Source organism: Anopheles funestus, chromosome 3RL, assembly GCF_943734845.2.
Source record: "Anopheles funestus chromosome 3RL, idAnoFuneDA-416_04, whole genome shotgun sequence".
In the NCBI taxonomy this organism is placed as follows: Eukaryota; Metazoa; Arthropoda; class Insecta; order Diptera; family Culicidae; genus Anopheles; species Anopheles funestus.
The window spans coordinates 22,932,948-22,947,709 of record NC_064599.1 but is presented as its reverse complement, the minus strand read 5'-3'; the positions used below and the strand labels follow the sequence as shown (position 1 = coordinate 22,947,709).

At 46.4% G+C, this 14,762-nt stretch overlaps 6 protein-coding genes across 7 annotated transcripts; 3 read left to right on the top strand and 3 right to left on the bottom strand.

Annotated features, from left to right (window-relative positions):
• Positions 1-20: 20 nt before the first annotated feature.
• Positions 21-2,737, bottom strand: LOC125771960 (DNA primase large subunit). Its single transcript, XM_049443180.1, has one exon. It carries the CDS (start codon positions 2,647-2,649, stop codon positions 949-951), a length of 1,701 nt encoding a protein of 566 aa, XP_049299137.1. The 5' UTR covers positions 2,650-2,737; the 3' UTR covers positions 21-948.
• A 69-nt stretch (positions 2,738-2,806) lies between these two features.
• LOC125771939 (structural maintenance of chromosomes protein 3) lies at positions 2,807-7,522 on the top strand. Its single transcript, XM_049443143.1, has 3 exons — positions 2,807-3,159; positions 3,243-3,351; positions 3,419-7,522. Exons 2-3 carry the CDS (start codon positions 3,337-3,339, stop codon positions 7,007-7,009), a joined length of 3,606 nt encoding a protein of 1,201 aa, XP_049299100.1. The 5' UTR covers positions 2,807-3,159; positions 3,243-3,336; the 3' UTR covers positions 7,010-7,522.
• A 97-nt stretch (positions 7,523-7,619) lies between these two features.
• LOC125772026 (ribonuclease kappa) lies at positions 7,620-8,917 on the bottom strand. The gene is made up of 3 exons (XM_049443302.1): positions 8,696-8,917; positions 8,471-8,590; positions 7,620-8,391 (listed from the first exon to the last, which is right to left on the bottom strand). Exons 1-3 carry the CDS (start codon positions 8,762-8,764, stop codon positions 8,293-8,295), a joined length of 288 nt encoding a protein of 95 aa, XP_049299259.1. The 5' UTR covers positions 8,765-8,917; the 3' UTR covers positions 7,620-8,292.
• Positions 8,918-9,649: 732 nt separating this feature from the next.
• LOC125771982 (UBX domain-containing protein 6) lies at positions 9,650-11,595 on the top strand. Its single transcript, XM_049443231.1, has 2 exons — positions 9,650-9,785; positions 9,967-11,595. Exon 2 carries the CDS (start codon positions 10,062-10,064, stop codon positions 11,379-11,381), a length of 1,320 nt encoding a protein of 439 aa, XP_049299188.1. The 5' UTR covers positions 9,650-9,785; positions 9,967-10,061; the 3' UTR covers positions 11,382-11,595.
• On the bottom strand, positions 11,582-13,003 carry LOC125771999 (HMG box-containing protein 4). Of its 2 annotated transcripts, none has more exons than XM_049443272.1 (5): positions 12,778-13,003; positions 12,555-12,706; positions 12,281-12,478; positions 11,956-12,216; positions 11,582-11,885 (listed from the first exon to the last, which is right to left on the bottom strand). In XM_049443272.1, exons 1-5 carry the CDS (start codon positions 13,001-13,003, stop codon positions 11,709-11,711), a joined length of 1,014 nt encoding a protein of 337 aa, XP_049299229.1. In that variant the 3' UTR covers positions 11,582-11,708. The 2 variants fall into 2 exon arrangements, with proteins under 2 accessions (XP_049299229.1, XP_049299230.1); XM_049443273.1 differs by having other exon boundaries at positions 12,281-12,457.
• A 70-nt stretch (positions 13,004-13,073) lies between these two features.
• LOC125771995 (uncharacterized) lies at positions 13,074-14,477 on the top strand. The gene is made up of 2 exons (XM_049443267.1): positions 13,074-13,214; positions 13,295-14,477. Exon 2 carries the CDS (start codon positions 13,305-13,307, stop codon positions 14,373-14,375), a length of 1,071 nt encoding a protein of 356 aa, XP_049299224.1. The 5' UTR covers positions 13,074-13,214; positions 13,295-13,304; the 3' UTR covers positions 14,376-14,477.
• The last annotated feature ends 285 nt before the right edge of the window (positions 14,478-14,762 follow it).

Sequence of the window (14,762 nt, the reverse complement as noted above, 5' to 3'; positions counted from 1 at the left end):
GAAAAAAGTCGATGAACATATTTATTTGTAAGCTCGTTTTGCTTTCGTTTATTACCTTATTTTTGAAAATATTTACAAATAAAACGAACCTTACTATTATTTTGCTAAAAATCGATGCTGAATTATTTGTCGCTTTGCTATTGTATTGCCAACAATCTACAATCCCCACCGTACGGTGTGGGATTCGAAGCTGTTGTGCAGTTTCTTCTCATCGTTACTGCAGCATTACGTCATCACGGATGGTACTGGCGGCCTTTTTTTATGTGGAGTTGTTGACCTTCGGTCGTTCGATGGGATTGTACCGTATCTGGTATGGAGACGAGATGAATTTGACGATATTGGTGTATGGAAGTGCTAAATACCGTGACATTATTAGCATGTTCCCAATTCACTGCCAAAGTATGAGGTGCCAAACAAAACTGCTACAAAAAAGAATAGAGTAGTATAAATTGGAATGAACATAATAAAAACTATCGGGAATTTATTACATCATGCAGAAAAATTATTTACATAATGCAGATAATTGATAAAAGCCTTCCATTTTCGAGAAATCCTATTCATTAACATAACTATTTAGTGCTTTGGTTTAAAATTTAAGAAAATCTTACAAAAGATTATGCCTTCTCTTTTGTTAGTAAATTCGTGATTTAATGATTTGTTAGTGATTTATTCATGGACATACAACATAAAACTGTTTTGATAAACCTGAACCTAATTAAAGAGTGGACTGGTAATTAATAATCGTGTAAACAGTAACTTCAAATTGCATACATCTAGGCGTTTATCTGTTAATCTCCAGTACATTTAAAATTAATTTTCCCTCTAAGCTAAACCAGATGATTGCTTAAAACGAACCTTTTTATTCTCACAAAATTGTCCATCGTTTTGTAAAACAAAAAATAGAACGAATGGCATTAACTAACAATTGTACATAAATATACCTAAGATTTACTCATTAAACTCCAGCATATCGAAATCGTCTTCCTCCCAATCCTGTGTCGAATTGACTTGATTTGCAGTAAGTTGCTGCTTATTGACGATCGGTGCAGAATCCTTCTGTAGCGTTACATCCGCCTCCTCCTTGTCCTTCGATTCCATAATTTCCCATAGCTCCATATCTTCATCCGCACCGTTAAGGGTGCTCGTATCGATCACAAAGCTCGATCCACCATCCTGTGTCGATTGGCTGTTCGGTTGACTGTGGTTCCGGTTTCGAAGCATTTGATTCGGAGCGTGACCTTGCCTTGGGCGCTCCTTACCCTCCATCATCAGCTGGCTAAGTTCGAAGTACTGGTTCGGATGATTAATGCCCTCTTCCAGCTTCGTTTCGTGCAGCACCTCAAAGTACTTCCCGCACGCTATCTGATAATGGCCTTTCGCCGCATATCCGGCAACCTCTTCGGCATCGAGTGTGGTTAGTCCGTATCCGGTCAGTTTCATTTTCAGCGTACTTGGGTCGAGATTTTTGAACGGGCAACCGTGCGTTTCACCCGGCCCGATTGGTGTTGTGATCACTTTCATGCAGGAAAATGGTGAATAATTGATACGCGATCCTTCCTTGCCGTAATTGTGCCGAATGGCGTACGCATACTCTTTCTCAAACTTTTCGATCGGTACCTTGCCGCGTGTGAGTTCTTCACGCCAGAAGCGCAACGCGTCCTCCATCGTGACGCCGATCGCTTTCTGGAACAGCGTGTACTGCATTCGACCCACGTGCTTCAGGTGATGTGTCCCGCGCAGCGTATCGTGCACATTGCGCATACACAGTGCGTATGATTTCTTCGACAGCTGATCGAGACTCTCGATCGGTACGGCTCCCGTTTTGGCGACCGTGTAGTTCTTACCCGTGTACGATGTGTGGATCGATTTCAGCAGCATCGAAAACCGTTCGTCGATTTCCAACGTGGGCAACAGCCGCAAATGGCCTTTCAGTCCGTCCTCAATGAGCTGCTGGTGCTTCTTACCGATTACATGCGCAAAATTGTCTGGCGTAATGTAAGCAGTGCCACCCTTCAGGAAGCACTTTCGATCGCGCACCAGACTTAACACTTCCGTAAAGTGTACCGCATAGAAATCTTGCGTTTCGATCTTAAGCCGCGTTAGGTTAGCCGTGCTTGCGCACAGTTGTTCGGAAATTTCTTGCTTTTCTTCATCCGGCAGTGGTTTGTAGTCCAGCTCGTACACCTCCAGGAAATCTTTCACATCGCGCGATGATAATGCACCGAACTTCAGCTTAAACAGTTCCATTTCACGTGCCACGAACCATCGGCGCAACTCTTCCGACCTACAGTACGCAAACCGCAGAATAAAATGTGACAAATAGTCACGGCGGCGAGCGGCTTTGCTGACATCATCGTTCATATTTCCACGGGCCAGCTTGGCGTACGTACGAAGTCCGGCTTGATTCACATCGGCAAGGACAGCTTCGCGCCAGGCATCGGGTGATATTTTCGGGTTTTTAGCCGTCACCTGTTCCAGCAGTCGCAGCATCTTCAAACGTTCCAGCGCCAGCTTCTCAAACTCGTCGATCGTTAGATCCACGATCGGGGGAATCAGATAGAAACACACATTGTGCGGTATGATGTGCTCGAGCGCCAGATCCGCCGAAAAGCGCTTCGCATTCAGATAGTTTTGTCGGGAGTTAAGCATCGTTTTTATAACGCTAAAAAAAACTTTTGAAACAAATCAACACCACACAAACTCGCCACCTTTTCTTTTCATCAACAAAGCGACGTTGGGTTTGATTTCGCGCGCATTATTATGACATATCCGCGCTGCACTGACAGCTGTCAGTGAGATGTTTACGAAATTTCGTCGATGAACGCGGTTGCAAACGAAACAAAAAAGTCGATCAACTCGACCAAGCGCGTCCGAGGAGAAGTTTGTTTATACAGTGGCGTCCTAAAACGAAAATACCATTTTTCTATTGGAAAACTGTGCTAAATGTGGTTGGGCTTCGCCTAGTTGCGAGCACAACCGGTGCTATGAGGAGGAGACGTTAAATGCAATCGGAGTGGTTAAAAGAGAATACGAAAAAATCCATAAAGCGGGTAGCTTCTTGCTACCGGATTGTTGTGTGTTGTTCTTACAACAGTAAAGTGTGTAATATCGTCATTTCCGGAGGTGTTATTTGATTTTCTCTGACCACATTACATTTGAGTGAGTAATGAAAGTGTTTTACATTGCTTTATAGCGTTCATTAACCATTCATCTCTTCCTTTTATACGATCGGAACTCTCCAGCTCCTACTCCAAACACCGTAAGAAGAAAAAGAAGAAAACGCCTAAATCTGGCCTCTAGTTTCGCATCCAAAAGAATCCAATTCCACCATCAACCATGCATATAAAACAGGTAAAAATGTGTCATTTTCCTTAAGTTCATCGCGAACTAACAAAATGTGCGCCTTTTTCGACTTCAGGTCATCATACAGGGCTTCAAGAGCTACCGGGAGCAAACCGTCGTGGAGCCCTTCGACAAGCGACATAATGTCGTGGTGGGCCGTAATGGATCGGGCAAGAGCAATTTCTTCTACGCGATTCAGTTTGTTCTTAGCGACGAGTTCACGCATCTCCGTCCGGAGCAGAGACAGGCATTGCTGCACGAGGGTACAGGCCCGAGAGCCATGTCCGCGTACGTGGAAATTATTTTCGATAATTCGGACAATCGTGTTCCGATCGACAAGGAGGAAATCTATCTGCGCCGTGTGATCGGTGCAAAGAAGGATCAATATTTCCTGAACAAAAAGGTGGTGCCACGCTCGGAAGTGGTCAATCTGCTCGAATCGGCCGGATTTTCCAACTCCAATCCGTACTACATCGTGAAGCAGGGTAAAATCAATCAAATGGCAACGGCACCGGATTCGCATCGGTTGAAGCTGCTCCGTGAGGTGGCTGGAACGCGCGTGTACGACGAGCGTAAGGAAGAATCGATGAATTTGCTACGTGAAAGCGAAGGTAAACTGGAGAAGATTTCCGAGTATCTTCGCACGATCGAAGATCGGCTGAAAACGCTGGAGGAAGAGAAGGAAGAGTTGTCCGAGTACCAGAAGTGGGATAAGGCACGCCGAACGCTCGAGTACGTCATTTACGAAACGGAACTAAAGGAAACGCGCAAGCAGCTGGAAGAGCTGGACACGCAGCGAAAGTCGTCCGGCGACAAACAGATGCTACTGACGCAGGAAATACAAAAAGCACAGGAACGCCTGAAAAACTCCCAGAAATCGCTGAAGGATGCCAAGAAGGATGTAGTGACGGCGAAGGACGAAAAGTCGGTACTAGCGACGGAACATCAGCAGCTGCTGCGTGAGAAAACCAAGCTGGATCTAACGATTTCCGACCTGTCCGATGAGGTGCAGGGCGATAACAAATCGAAGGAACGTGCCGAACAGGAGCTGGAGCGTCTGAAGATCACGATCGCGGAGAAGGAAAAGGAGCTGGAACAGGTACGGCCACGGTACGAAGCGATGCGCCGAAAGGAGGAAGAATGTTCGCGTGAGTTGAATCTGAAGGAGCAAAAGCGCAAGGAGCTGTACGCGAAGCAGGGCCGTGGGTCACAGTTCTCGTCGAAGGAGGAGCGTGACAAGTGGATTCAGGGTGAGCTGAAATCGCTCAACAAACAGATCAAGGATAAGATTTCGCATCAGAACAAGCTGCAGGATGATCTGAAGAAGGACATTTCGAAGCAGAGTGAGCTGGAGAAAAAAATCCAGGAGCATACGGAATCGTTCGAACAGTTGCGCGTTCAGATCGATGAGCACAATAAGAATTTTTACGAGCTGAAGAAAAAGAAGGATCATTATCAGAGCTTGCGGAACGATATCTGGAAGAAGGAAACGGCGGTCACGCAAACATTGTCCGGATACAAGGAGGAACTAGCTCGTGCCGATCAAGCGTTAAGATCGATGGCTGGTAAACCGATCCTTAATGGGCGCGATTCGGTGCGCAAAGTGTTGGAAAGTTTCCAGCAACGTGGCCGTGAGTATGCGGACATTGCCAACGCGTACTATGGTCCCGTGATTGAGAATTTTAACTGCGACAAATCGATCTACACCGCCGTCGAGGTGACGGCCGGCAATCGGTTGTTTCATCACATCGTCGAATCGGATCGTGTCGGTACGCAGATTCTCAAGGAAATGAACAAACAGAAGCTTCCGGGTGAGGTGACGTTTATGCCACTAAACCGGCTGCAGGTAAAGATCCACGACTATCCAGAGGATCCCGATTCGATTCCGATGATTTCGAAGCTGAAGTACGAAGAGCAGTACGATAAGGCGCTGCGGTACATCTTCGGCAAGACGCTCATCTGCCGTAATCTCGAGCGTGCCACCGAGCTAGCCAAAAGCACCGGTCTCGACTGCGTTACGCTCGAGGGTGATCAGGTTTCATCGAAGGGATCGCTCACCGGTGGGTACTTTAACACGTCCCGCTCGCGGTTGGAGATGCAGAAGAAACGTTCCGAGTACAGCCAGCTGATACAGGAGCACGAGAAAGAGCTGTCGGACTTTCGGGGCGAGCTGAAGCAAACCGAGGCCAACATTAACTCGATCGTGTCCGAGATGCAAAAGACGGAAACGAAGCAGGGCAAATCGAAGGACGCGTTCGAGAAGATACAGGCCGACATACGGTTGATGAAGGACGAGCTGTCGCGCATTGAACGGTTCCGCAACCCGAAGGAACGTTCGCTGGCGCAGTGTAAAGCGAACCTAGAAGCGATGACCAGCACCAAGGAGGGGCTCGAGAACGAGCTGCACCAGGAGCTAATGTCGCAGCTTTCAGTACAGGATCAGCACGAGGTCGATTCACTGAACGATGAAATTCGTCGGTTGAATCAAGAAAACAAGGAAGCATTCACCTCGCGTATGAGCCTGGAAGTGACGAAGAACAAGCTGGAAAATTTGCTCACCAACAATCTGTTCCGGCGCAAGGACGAACTCGTACAAGCGCTACAAGAAATCTCCGTCGAAGATCGTAAGCGGCAGCTAACGAACTGCCGCAATGAGGTGGTGGCGACAGAAAAGCGCATCAAGAAGGTGCTTTCCGACACGGAGGAAGTCGATCGTAAGCTAAGCGAAGCGTTAAAGCAACAGAAAACGTTGCAGAAAGAGCTAGAAACCTGGATCCAGAAGGAGAAGGAAGCACAGGAAAAGCTGGAAGAGGACGGCAAGCGCATGGAAAAGTGGGCAACGAAGGAAAACATGCTGCACCAGAAGATTGACGAGTGTACGGAAAAGATTGCCGGCCTGGGTGCGCTACCAAATGTGGACGCGAACTACCAGAAGATGTCACTGAAGTCACTGTTCAAGGAGCTGGAAAAGGCGAACCAGCACCTGAAGAAGTATAACCACGTCAACAAGAAAGCGCTCGATCAGTTTCTTAGCTTTTCCGAGCAGAAGGAAAAGCTGTACAAGCGTAAGGCAGAGCTGGACGTTGGCAAGGATAAGATCTGCGAGCTGATGCAGCTGCTCGAGGCACGTAAGGTGGAAGCGATTCAGTTTACGTTCCGGCAGGTGGCGGCCAACTTTTCCGAGGTGTTCAAAAAGCTGGTCCCGCAGGGCAATGGGCATTTGATACTGCGCACCACGAACGATGCGGAGGGCAACGATATGGAGCGCGAGGTGGAAACGTCCGACGAGTTCACCGGTATCGGTATACGCGTGTCGTTCACGCAGGTCGATGCGGAGATGCGTGAAATGAATCAACTCTCGGGCGGGCAGAAATCGTTAGTTGCGCTAGCGCTTATCTTTGCCATCCAGAAGTGTGATCCGGCACCGTTCTATCTGTTCGATGAAATTGATCAAGCGCTGGACGCACAGCATCGCAGTGCTGTTGCGGACATGATACACGAGCAGAGCGATCGGGCCCAGTTCATTACGACCACGTTCCGGCCGGAGCTGATGGAGAAGGCGCACAAGTTTTACGGTGTGCGGTTCCGCAACAAGGTGAGCCATGTGGATTGCGTCACGAAGGAGGTTGCGCGAGACTTTGTCGATGATGATACGACGCACGGTTAAGAAGTATGGTGAGAAAGTGTAGCGGTAAGGATTTTTTTTTAAATATCGTCCTCTAATGATTTATTTAGTAACGTTCCTTTTTCTTTGTTTTGTCGCCTGAGAGTGTTTTTAAATTATCCCTTTTTTGGTTTCAATCAAAACCATATTCAGTTGGTCTACATAATTGGGATTCTTATTTTTTAAAAATAGCATAGGCAAATACAAGATTCAATTTTAATTTGTACGAAAAACGCTTAAACCATTTTAGTGAACAGATTTTACACAAATTTTTAATGCAACAGGTACAACTCATAGGCGCAAACAGGAAAGGCTCTTTTTAAGCTTCAAAATACACTTATGTGTGCATGATCATGAAATTTAGTGGATAGAGTAAGGTCGAAGTGAAGAATCCACTTCTATCGGTAGTTGGTATTATCTATCACATCCATTAGTGTATAGCTTATTTTGTGTGTGTGTGTGTGTATATTTAATCAATCATCACGAAGCAGAAAATAAAGAACTATAAAATTTTAATTCTTATAATTAATATAAATTTTAATTAATAACTTTTTTTTTTTCCTTGAATAATGCTGCACAAATATAAGACGGATGACGGACAGACGGACAGTAATTGCAACATAAAACATATTTTACTACCATTTATTATTACATCAGAAATTAAACCAAATGACACTTTTGCTATTGTTGGGTTTAAACTTTCATTATATATTTACCGTTTCTTTACATTTATCACTCCTTCCGAGTGTACACTCGTATAGAGATGGAAGGGAGAAAAAACGGTTGTGTCCTCTAGCAGTTTTAGACGAACCTTCCGGAACTGGTTTTTTGGGATGTGTTGTGTGTATGTCTGTTAGCATGGACTATTCACGTTTTGTTCACTGTATGGCTCCATTGATAATGGGTTTTCTCTATCAGGCGAAACTACGATCTTCTGTTGCGGCCTGAGCTAAAAACAAAGAGTACTGTAACGAAACGAAGGAATTTTCTGGTGATTCGAACGTGCACGTGTGTGTGTCGGGCTGCTTAGGATGTTAATGATGCCCAATCGGAGCTCAATTTCGATGACGGAATGTTGTTGTGCAGACACAGGCATTGTTGTTCGTTGGAACGCAGGGAAACAAACTGGTGAGGGGCTAAACACATATTTACATCGTAGGAATAAAGCAGCTGCTTTGGATTTTGTTTTAAAAGTACCGGCCCTTCATATTAAATTATGCCCGAAGGTGTTTTCGTTTTTGCTCTTGTAGGGAGAGTATGAAGATGGGTGTAAGGATGGGGAGAATTTAGGCGACCGTCGAACGGCTGTTTGCGTGGAACTGCTGGACAGAGACGAGCAGCGTTACGACGTAGATACAGGCAGCGATCCAACAGTTGTAGGCGTTCTGCAAGCATTAAAAAAACGTTATTAATTATTTAGTCTCATATGCGCCCCCCTTGATAAGATGCTTCGAGTTTAATCACCTGACTGTACGCGACGTCAGCGGCCGCATAGAACTCTTGCGGCGTCGGATAGTGCTCCTCTAGCGGCAAATCCTCAATCAGGGCGACACTGTTGATGTAGTAGAACACTCCCATCAGCAGCTGGAAAGGGCACACATTCCGAGATGAATCCGATTATCGATTATTATTCATCCTTCAGTTATGGGCGATCGGGATAAACAAACAGCAAAAGGCACAGCGACTTACCAGCTGGATTATACCCCAGACGGAGATGATCAAACCGCACAGGGAAAGCTTCGGTCCGCAGATGGGCATTTTTGTTGCGCGTCAATACTGGTCGGGTTGGGAAAAAGTGTGCAAAACAGCAAAATATGCCTGCCCGAAAATGTTTCTTCACCCTGGAGCCACTGCAATTGATCACAAGACTCTTTTTTGCTCAGCCGTCAAAGGTAGGTCATGTGACAGCTGGGAAAACTGTCATTTGCAAGTGAGCTGAAGGTGAATGTACACGACTATGTTTCGTTTATTGCAGTTCCAGTTGTGGAAAAAATACAGTATCAGCGGTTATTTATTATTAATGCGACCGCTTTTTCTATAAACGGTTGTGATAAAATTGATCAGAAAAACGATTTGTGATGTTGCTGAAGGGCAACAATTGTTTTCAAAACGAACACCGAAACACGATTCCGATGCTGCTTCAACTGCAGCTTGTAAACGCATCGCATTGTCGGTCGATCGGCTGACAGCAAAACAACGAAAAACGTAAATATCGAACGTGAAGGTCGATTTTGCAAAACCCGAGTGTCATCATTGGAAAACTGCAATAGCTTGAAGAAAAACCTGTGCATTTTGCCACTTTCTGTTTTTCCATTATACCGTATTCTTTTCGGCGCACACGATTCAATGGTTTTCGATGCGCTTTCGTCACTGAACATAACACAGGTGCTATCGGACTATCTGCTCCTGGTGAGCAACTCCGTGCGCAGACAGTTCACAGCAGCATCGGCAGCTTTATCGCAGCCGTCCTTGCCAGGAACGGTTGTCCCACCGGTAGCGTCCCCAGCAGCTGGCCACACGTACGAGTCGGCTGGTGAAAGTGTTGGCGAATCCGTTGCGTACGAACTGAACCTGCTAACCAGTGGCTGGTGCTTCCTGTGCGAAACCTTACAGCTGGCCAAGTTTGCCGTCGGTAGCGGTGCGCGTTGGTTCGAGTTTACCGATTTTCAGCTGTTTTTGCTGCAACTGTTTTCCTCCGTTCTGTTGGCCTTGCTGGTGCTGATAGCGTTATCCTGGTGCAAGTACGGAAATCGCATCACTAATCGATTTATCCGACCGAGTAAGTATCGATCGATGATGACTCACCGAAACATGTGTTTGTTTTTTGTTGTTGTTGTGCCTACACGAAGATGATAAGCAAATCGAGGGGTTGTAGAAATACTCTACACGAACGAAGATGATAAGCAAATTGGGGGGTTGTAGAAATAGTTTAAAATCTGTCATCATTGTCTTTTCGTCAGGCACTGCTAAGGAGATCGAAGAGCTGAAGCTTTCGGTGGCCCGATTAAATCTTCCCAAGGAGCATACGCCAAGGATCTAACGAGCCAGCCGAACAATGGCACCGAGTAAGATAAAGAACTTTTTCCTGAAGAAGAAAGCCGAAGCGAAGCTAAAGCTCGGTGTTGCCGGTCCCGGAAGGAAGCTTAATTCGGAGGCACCACCACCATCGTCGAAGGCCAGCTCATCGAAGCAGAAGGACGTCTATATTCCACCGAAACGGAACGAACTGTCAGCCGAAGCGAAGGCCGCCGCTAATGCCGCACTGGCACGGTTCGAAGGGAAGGACAAGAAAGAGTTCAACACCTCCCTAGCGGCCATCCGTGCGCAGGTTCGCAAAGAGCTGGAAGCGGAAAGGAAGGCCAAAGAGGCGGGCCATACATCCGACCAGGCGGAAACGGCCGAAACGGAAACTGCTGCGCAGGAAGCACGCAGTGATTATGCGGTTCGGGGTGTGTTCTTCCGCTGTCCAATGATTGGGGATGAAGTGTTGCCCTACAAGGAATGGAAGGGAAAAATTAAGGAGTTTCTGTACGAGCAGCTGGCCGCCGATAGGGGCCTAACGGCCTGTCTGATAATCTACAACTGCAACCCCAAAGATAAGGCCGAGGTGTGCATCGAAACGCTTACCAAATGCATCGAAAATATCATAAACAACCCGAACGAGGAGAAGTACAAGAAACTGCGCATGAGCAACCGAATGTTTTGCGACAAGATTAAGGTGTGCGAAGGTTCGCTGGATTTTCTCCGTGCCGCCGGGTTTGCCGAGATTGAGCTGGACAATGAACCGCATCTGATCTGGTCGGAGGATAACATCGATCCCGAGTGTTCGCTGGAGGTGTTGCTGGAAGCGTTAAAAGCCTCCGAAACGATCCCGGTCGTGCTGGACCGTAATCTGCAGGTGTTGCTACCGTCGCAGGTAAGGCGAAACAATCTGCCGCCGGATTTCTTCCGAATATCGGCGGAAGAAATCAAGCGTGAACAGCAACTGCGCACGGAAGCGATCGAACAGGCGCAAATTCTTAAAACGAAAGCGATGCGCGAACGAGAAGAGTTGCGCACGATAAATCGTTACAAATTTACGCTAATACGCGTCCGGTTCCCGAACGGTGTGTATCTGCAGGGTACGTTTAATGTGTACGAAAAGTTGGGCCAGGTGTACGAGTTCGTGCAGTCGTGTTTGATGCACGAATCGGCCGAATTTGCGCTGGTTTTGCCCGGTGGTCAGAAATTTGACGAACGGGAAGATCTGGACAAGTCACTGTACGATCTGCGACTCGTGCCGACGGTGGTATTTAACTTTACGTACGAACACGAGTCCAAGAATCTGACCGATTTTCTGAAGGAGGAACTGATGCTGTTGATTCAATCGTTTTAATAAAGTCATTATTCGAGTCCGGTTCTAACAAAAACGAATCTGTGTACACGCTCCCCGCGCTGCGATTTGCACGATGTTAAATTATATATTTTTTATTCATAAAATATTATACTAGCTACTTTGAGGCAGCGTGTAAAAATCATGTAAGGTGTGAATAATTGTGATCAATGAAGTATAATATCGTAATAAAAGCGATGAAGTACCATACAGGCAAGATTTTGTTTGATCATCCTTTATGTGGATCTCCAAGGAACGGTCTAAAACATCACATCATAAGTAGCACACTAACTAAAGTTAATAGAAAAGCATTTCGAAATGGTTGGCCAGCTATAAACCGGGCATTACGTAGGCAATGTTATCCAGCGTGGTACGAAACAGTTCGCGCAAATGGTCCGAATTGCGTTCCATCCCGGGTATTTGCAGTGTCAAGCACATCAGTGGCCCAAGCGAACAGATTAAACTGTCTAACAGTACGGATAAACTGCCGGAAACGGTGATTTGTCCCTGGTAAGCCGAACAGGTAACATTCAAATATCAATTCGTAATGGTATGCTTTACTGTTTGTTTCACTTACTTCGTGTTCCTTTAACCGTTCACCGATAATGGTTAAACTGTCGCCCAGTAGGCTAAGATGTGCTGCTACGTCGGTTGGCAAGCAACCACTGGCGGCGTTAGGTTTATGACCTTGGGCTGATTTATCCTTCCGCTGCTTGTGTGTGAATGAGTTGGAGTTGGTACGTTTTTTCGTGTTTCTTCGCTTCGTCACAGTGGTTCTGCTTGCGGACTTAACGCCACGGCCAGAACGTTTACTTTTATCCGTTCTTTTTTTCACCGCCTGAAATCATCATCCATCGTCAATGTGAGTCTTCGGTGTGGGAATGTTTTCCCATGTTTGTTACCTTTCTTTTCGACGCAGAATCAATCACTAATTCCCCCTCGCTCTTATCACCATCATCCTGCCCGGTGTATCCTTCCTCATGGTCCATGGCACCTTCGTCACTGCTGTACACTTCACTACCACTCGAACCGTTCGACTGGGAATCCTCATTCTCATCCGACTCCGTGTGCATATCTTCCTGTGGGGAAAGTAAATCATCCTGAAGTGTAGTGTGTGCGTGAATGGTTTTGTTAGTATGAACGGATGTTAGTTGAGTTTCTACACGGATAGTTTACCTGCGAAGAGGACAGCTTTGCCGAATGCCGATGCGTGGCAGGAAGTTTCTTTTGCTTCGCTTCAATATCATCCGGCGATTGGAAGTCCATCAATTTGGTTGGCTTCTTACAAACGCGGCCACTCCGTGACACACCCGTCACTTCCTGCTCGTCTAAAATGGAAACCAACTGTAAGTATTTCGTTTGTTTGCCAAAAATTACTCACCGATTGATATAAACTTACTGTGAGTTTTTAGGTTTTCCATCGCGCAATATACAACGAATGCAGCACAGATCGTCGTTCCGATGTTTTTTTTTCCTCTGTTTTCACCCGATTTGTTTACATCGCTATTTGACGTGCGACGGAATGTCAAAGCTGGTGAAAGCAGCAATCCCGATCTCACGCACACACTCTTGCGCATCAACGGAAAATTCTGAACGAGCGGGAAAATGCACTTTTTGTTCGGCATCAGGCATCGCAATGACAGCAAGAAAGTGTATCGTGTTTTTGTGTGAATTGTAACTCCGTTTGTCTTTTGTGATTTTCCTAAGTTTTCCTTCTTTCTGTAATGCTTATTTCCCTTTCACGCTGTGTATATTGTGTTTGTTTACGTGTTTTGTAAAGAGTTATTTAAAATCTTATCACGAATAGACGTTGAAATAGTTGCGTTGTGCAGCAAGGTAACCTCTCATCTATGAAGCAGCATTTTGTGATGGTTTGTGAGTGTGTTTTTCTTAATTTTTCCGTTTTCTTCTTTAAGAATCGCCCTAATGGCTCAACAGGGTACATCGCCACGGAATCGCACCCCGTTGGCCGAGCTACCGGTCGTACCGGGTGCAACGGTAACGCACTCCTCACCTACCCCGGGCCAAACCCCTGCCACACCGCAACGGGCTGTGCTAGGGCCACGACTGATCGATAGCCCTAGTGGGAACATACCGGACAGCATTCTTACGCCGACACTCTCCCCGGAAGAGATGGTCATCCGTCAGCGTGGTCGCCGCCGTCGACCCGTCATCTGGTCGCCGGACAATCATGACCGTGCCTTCTTCCCATCGCCGATGCAAACACCACCGAAAAACACGTCCACGATGACGCTTCGCAACTCGCCCAGGAAACGATCGTTAATGCAGGAATTTTCCGACGTTCCGTCAACGAGCGGCTACGCATCGCCTTCGAAGAAATTGCAAACAGCAAACCCATCAACCGGCGATTCACCCGGATCCACTTTGAAGAAGTCGAGGGTGCACGAAACGGCCATGAATCGTCAAAATACAGCCATACCATTAAACACCATACTGAAAGGATACAGCCACGATCAGTTGATAAGCATTATCGGTTCAATTGTAGCCAAAAACGAACAGCTTGACGGTGCTATTCGGCGCGAATTGCCACTGCCAGACATAAGCCCCCTGGATGGGGAATTGGGCTGCATTAAGAAGAATATTTACGCCAGCGTTCCCAACCTCAAGCTGTTTAGCCGTACCGATGGGCATGGATTTTTGCGCGCCGCTACTCATCTGGCCACGTTCAAGCAAACCATCCACAGACAGGCACAGAATCTGTCGGCCTCCCGCCACTGGGACGCACTGCTCGATTACGTGCTGATGGCGTGGTTGCACGTGCGCGAAACACCGGTGTACGATAATGCCAAACATAATGCTACCCGTCGGTACTGCTTTAAACTGTTAGCCCATCATGCCACCAGCGCACTGAAGCATGGCGCATTGGGACTCGGTACGGAGCGGATTGTACGGTTCCATCAGAAGCTTCCCTGTATGGTAGCGGACTGTGCAGAGATTAGCGAATGTCGTAAGTGCCTTGATCATCTTATGAAATGATTGTAAGGGGCATTATTTAGAGAAAAGTGAGAATGTTTATACCTGTGTTCTGTTGTTGCCTTCGAAAAGATGGGAATGTTAGTCCATTCGTTTCTTATAGAATTACAATGATTACATATGTCCGAACAATTGATTTGACGGAAAAGAATGTACTTGCTTCCACGAGGCACGTGTTGCTTAGTACCTTTTCTTTCGTGCGTGTAAATTTTAACCTAAATAAAGCAATAATAAAATGTCGTTAGCTAGCGAACGAACTGGAGGAGTGTTGGTTTATTTTTCGTTGTAATCAGCTGCAAAAAACAATTAAAAAAGGGTAAGGAAATATTTAAGAATATGTTGGAATGGCGCACAGAGCAATATCGAACGTGGAATGTTGATTTGTTACAA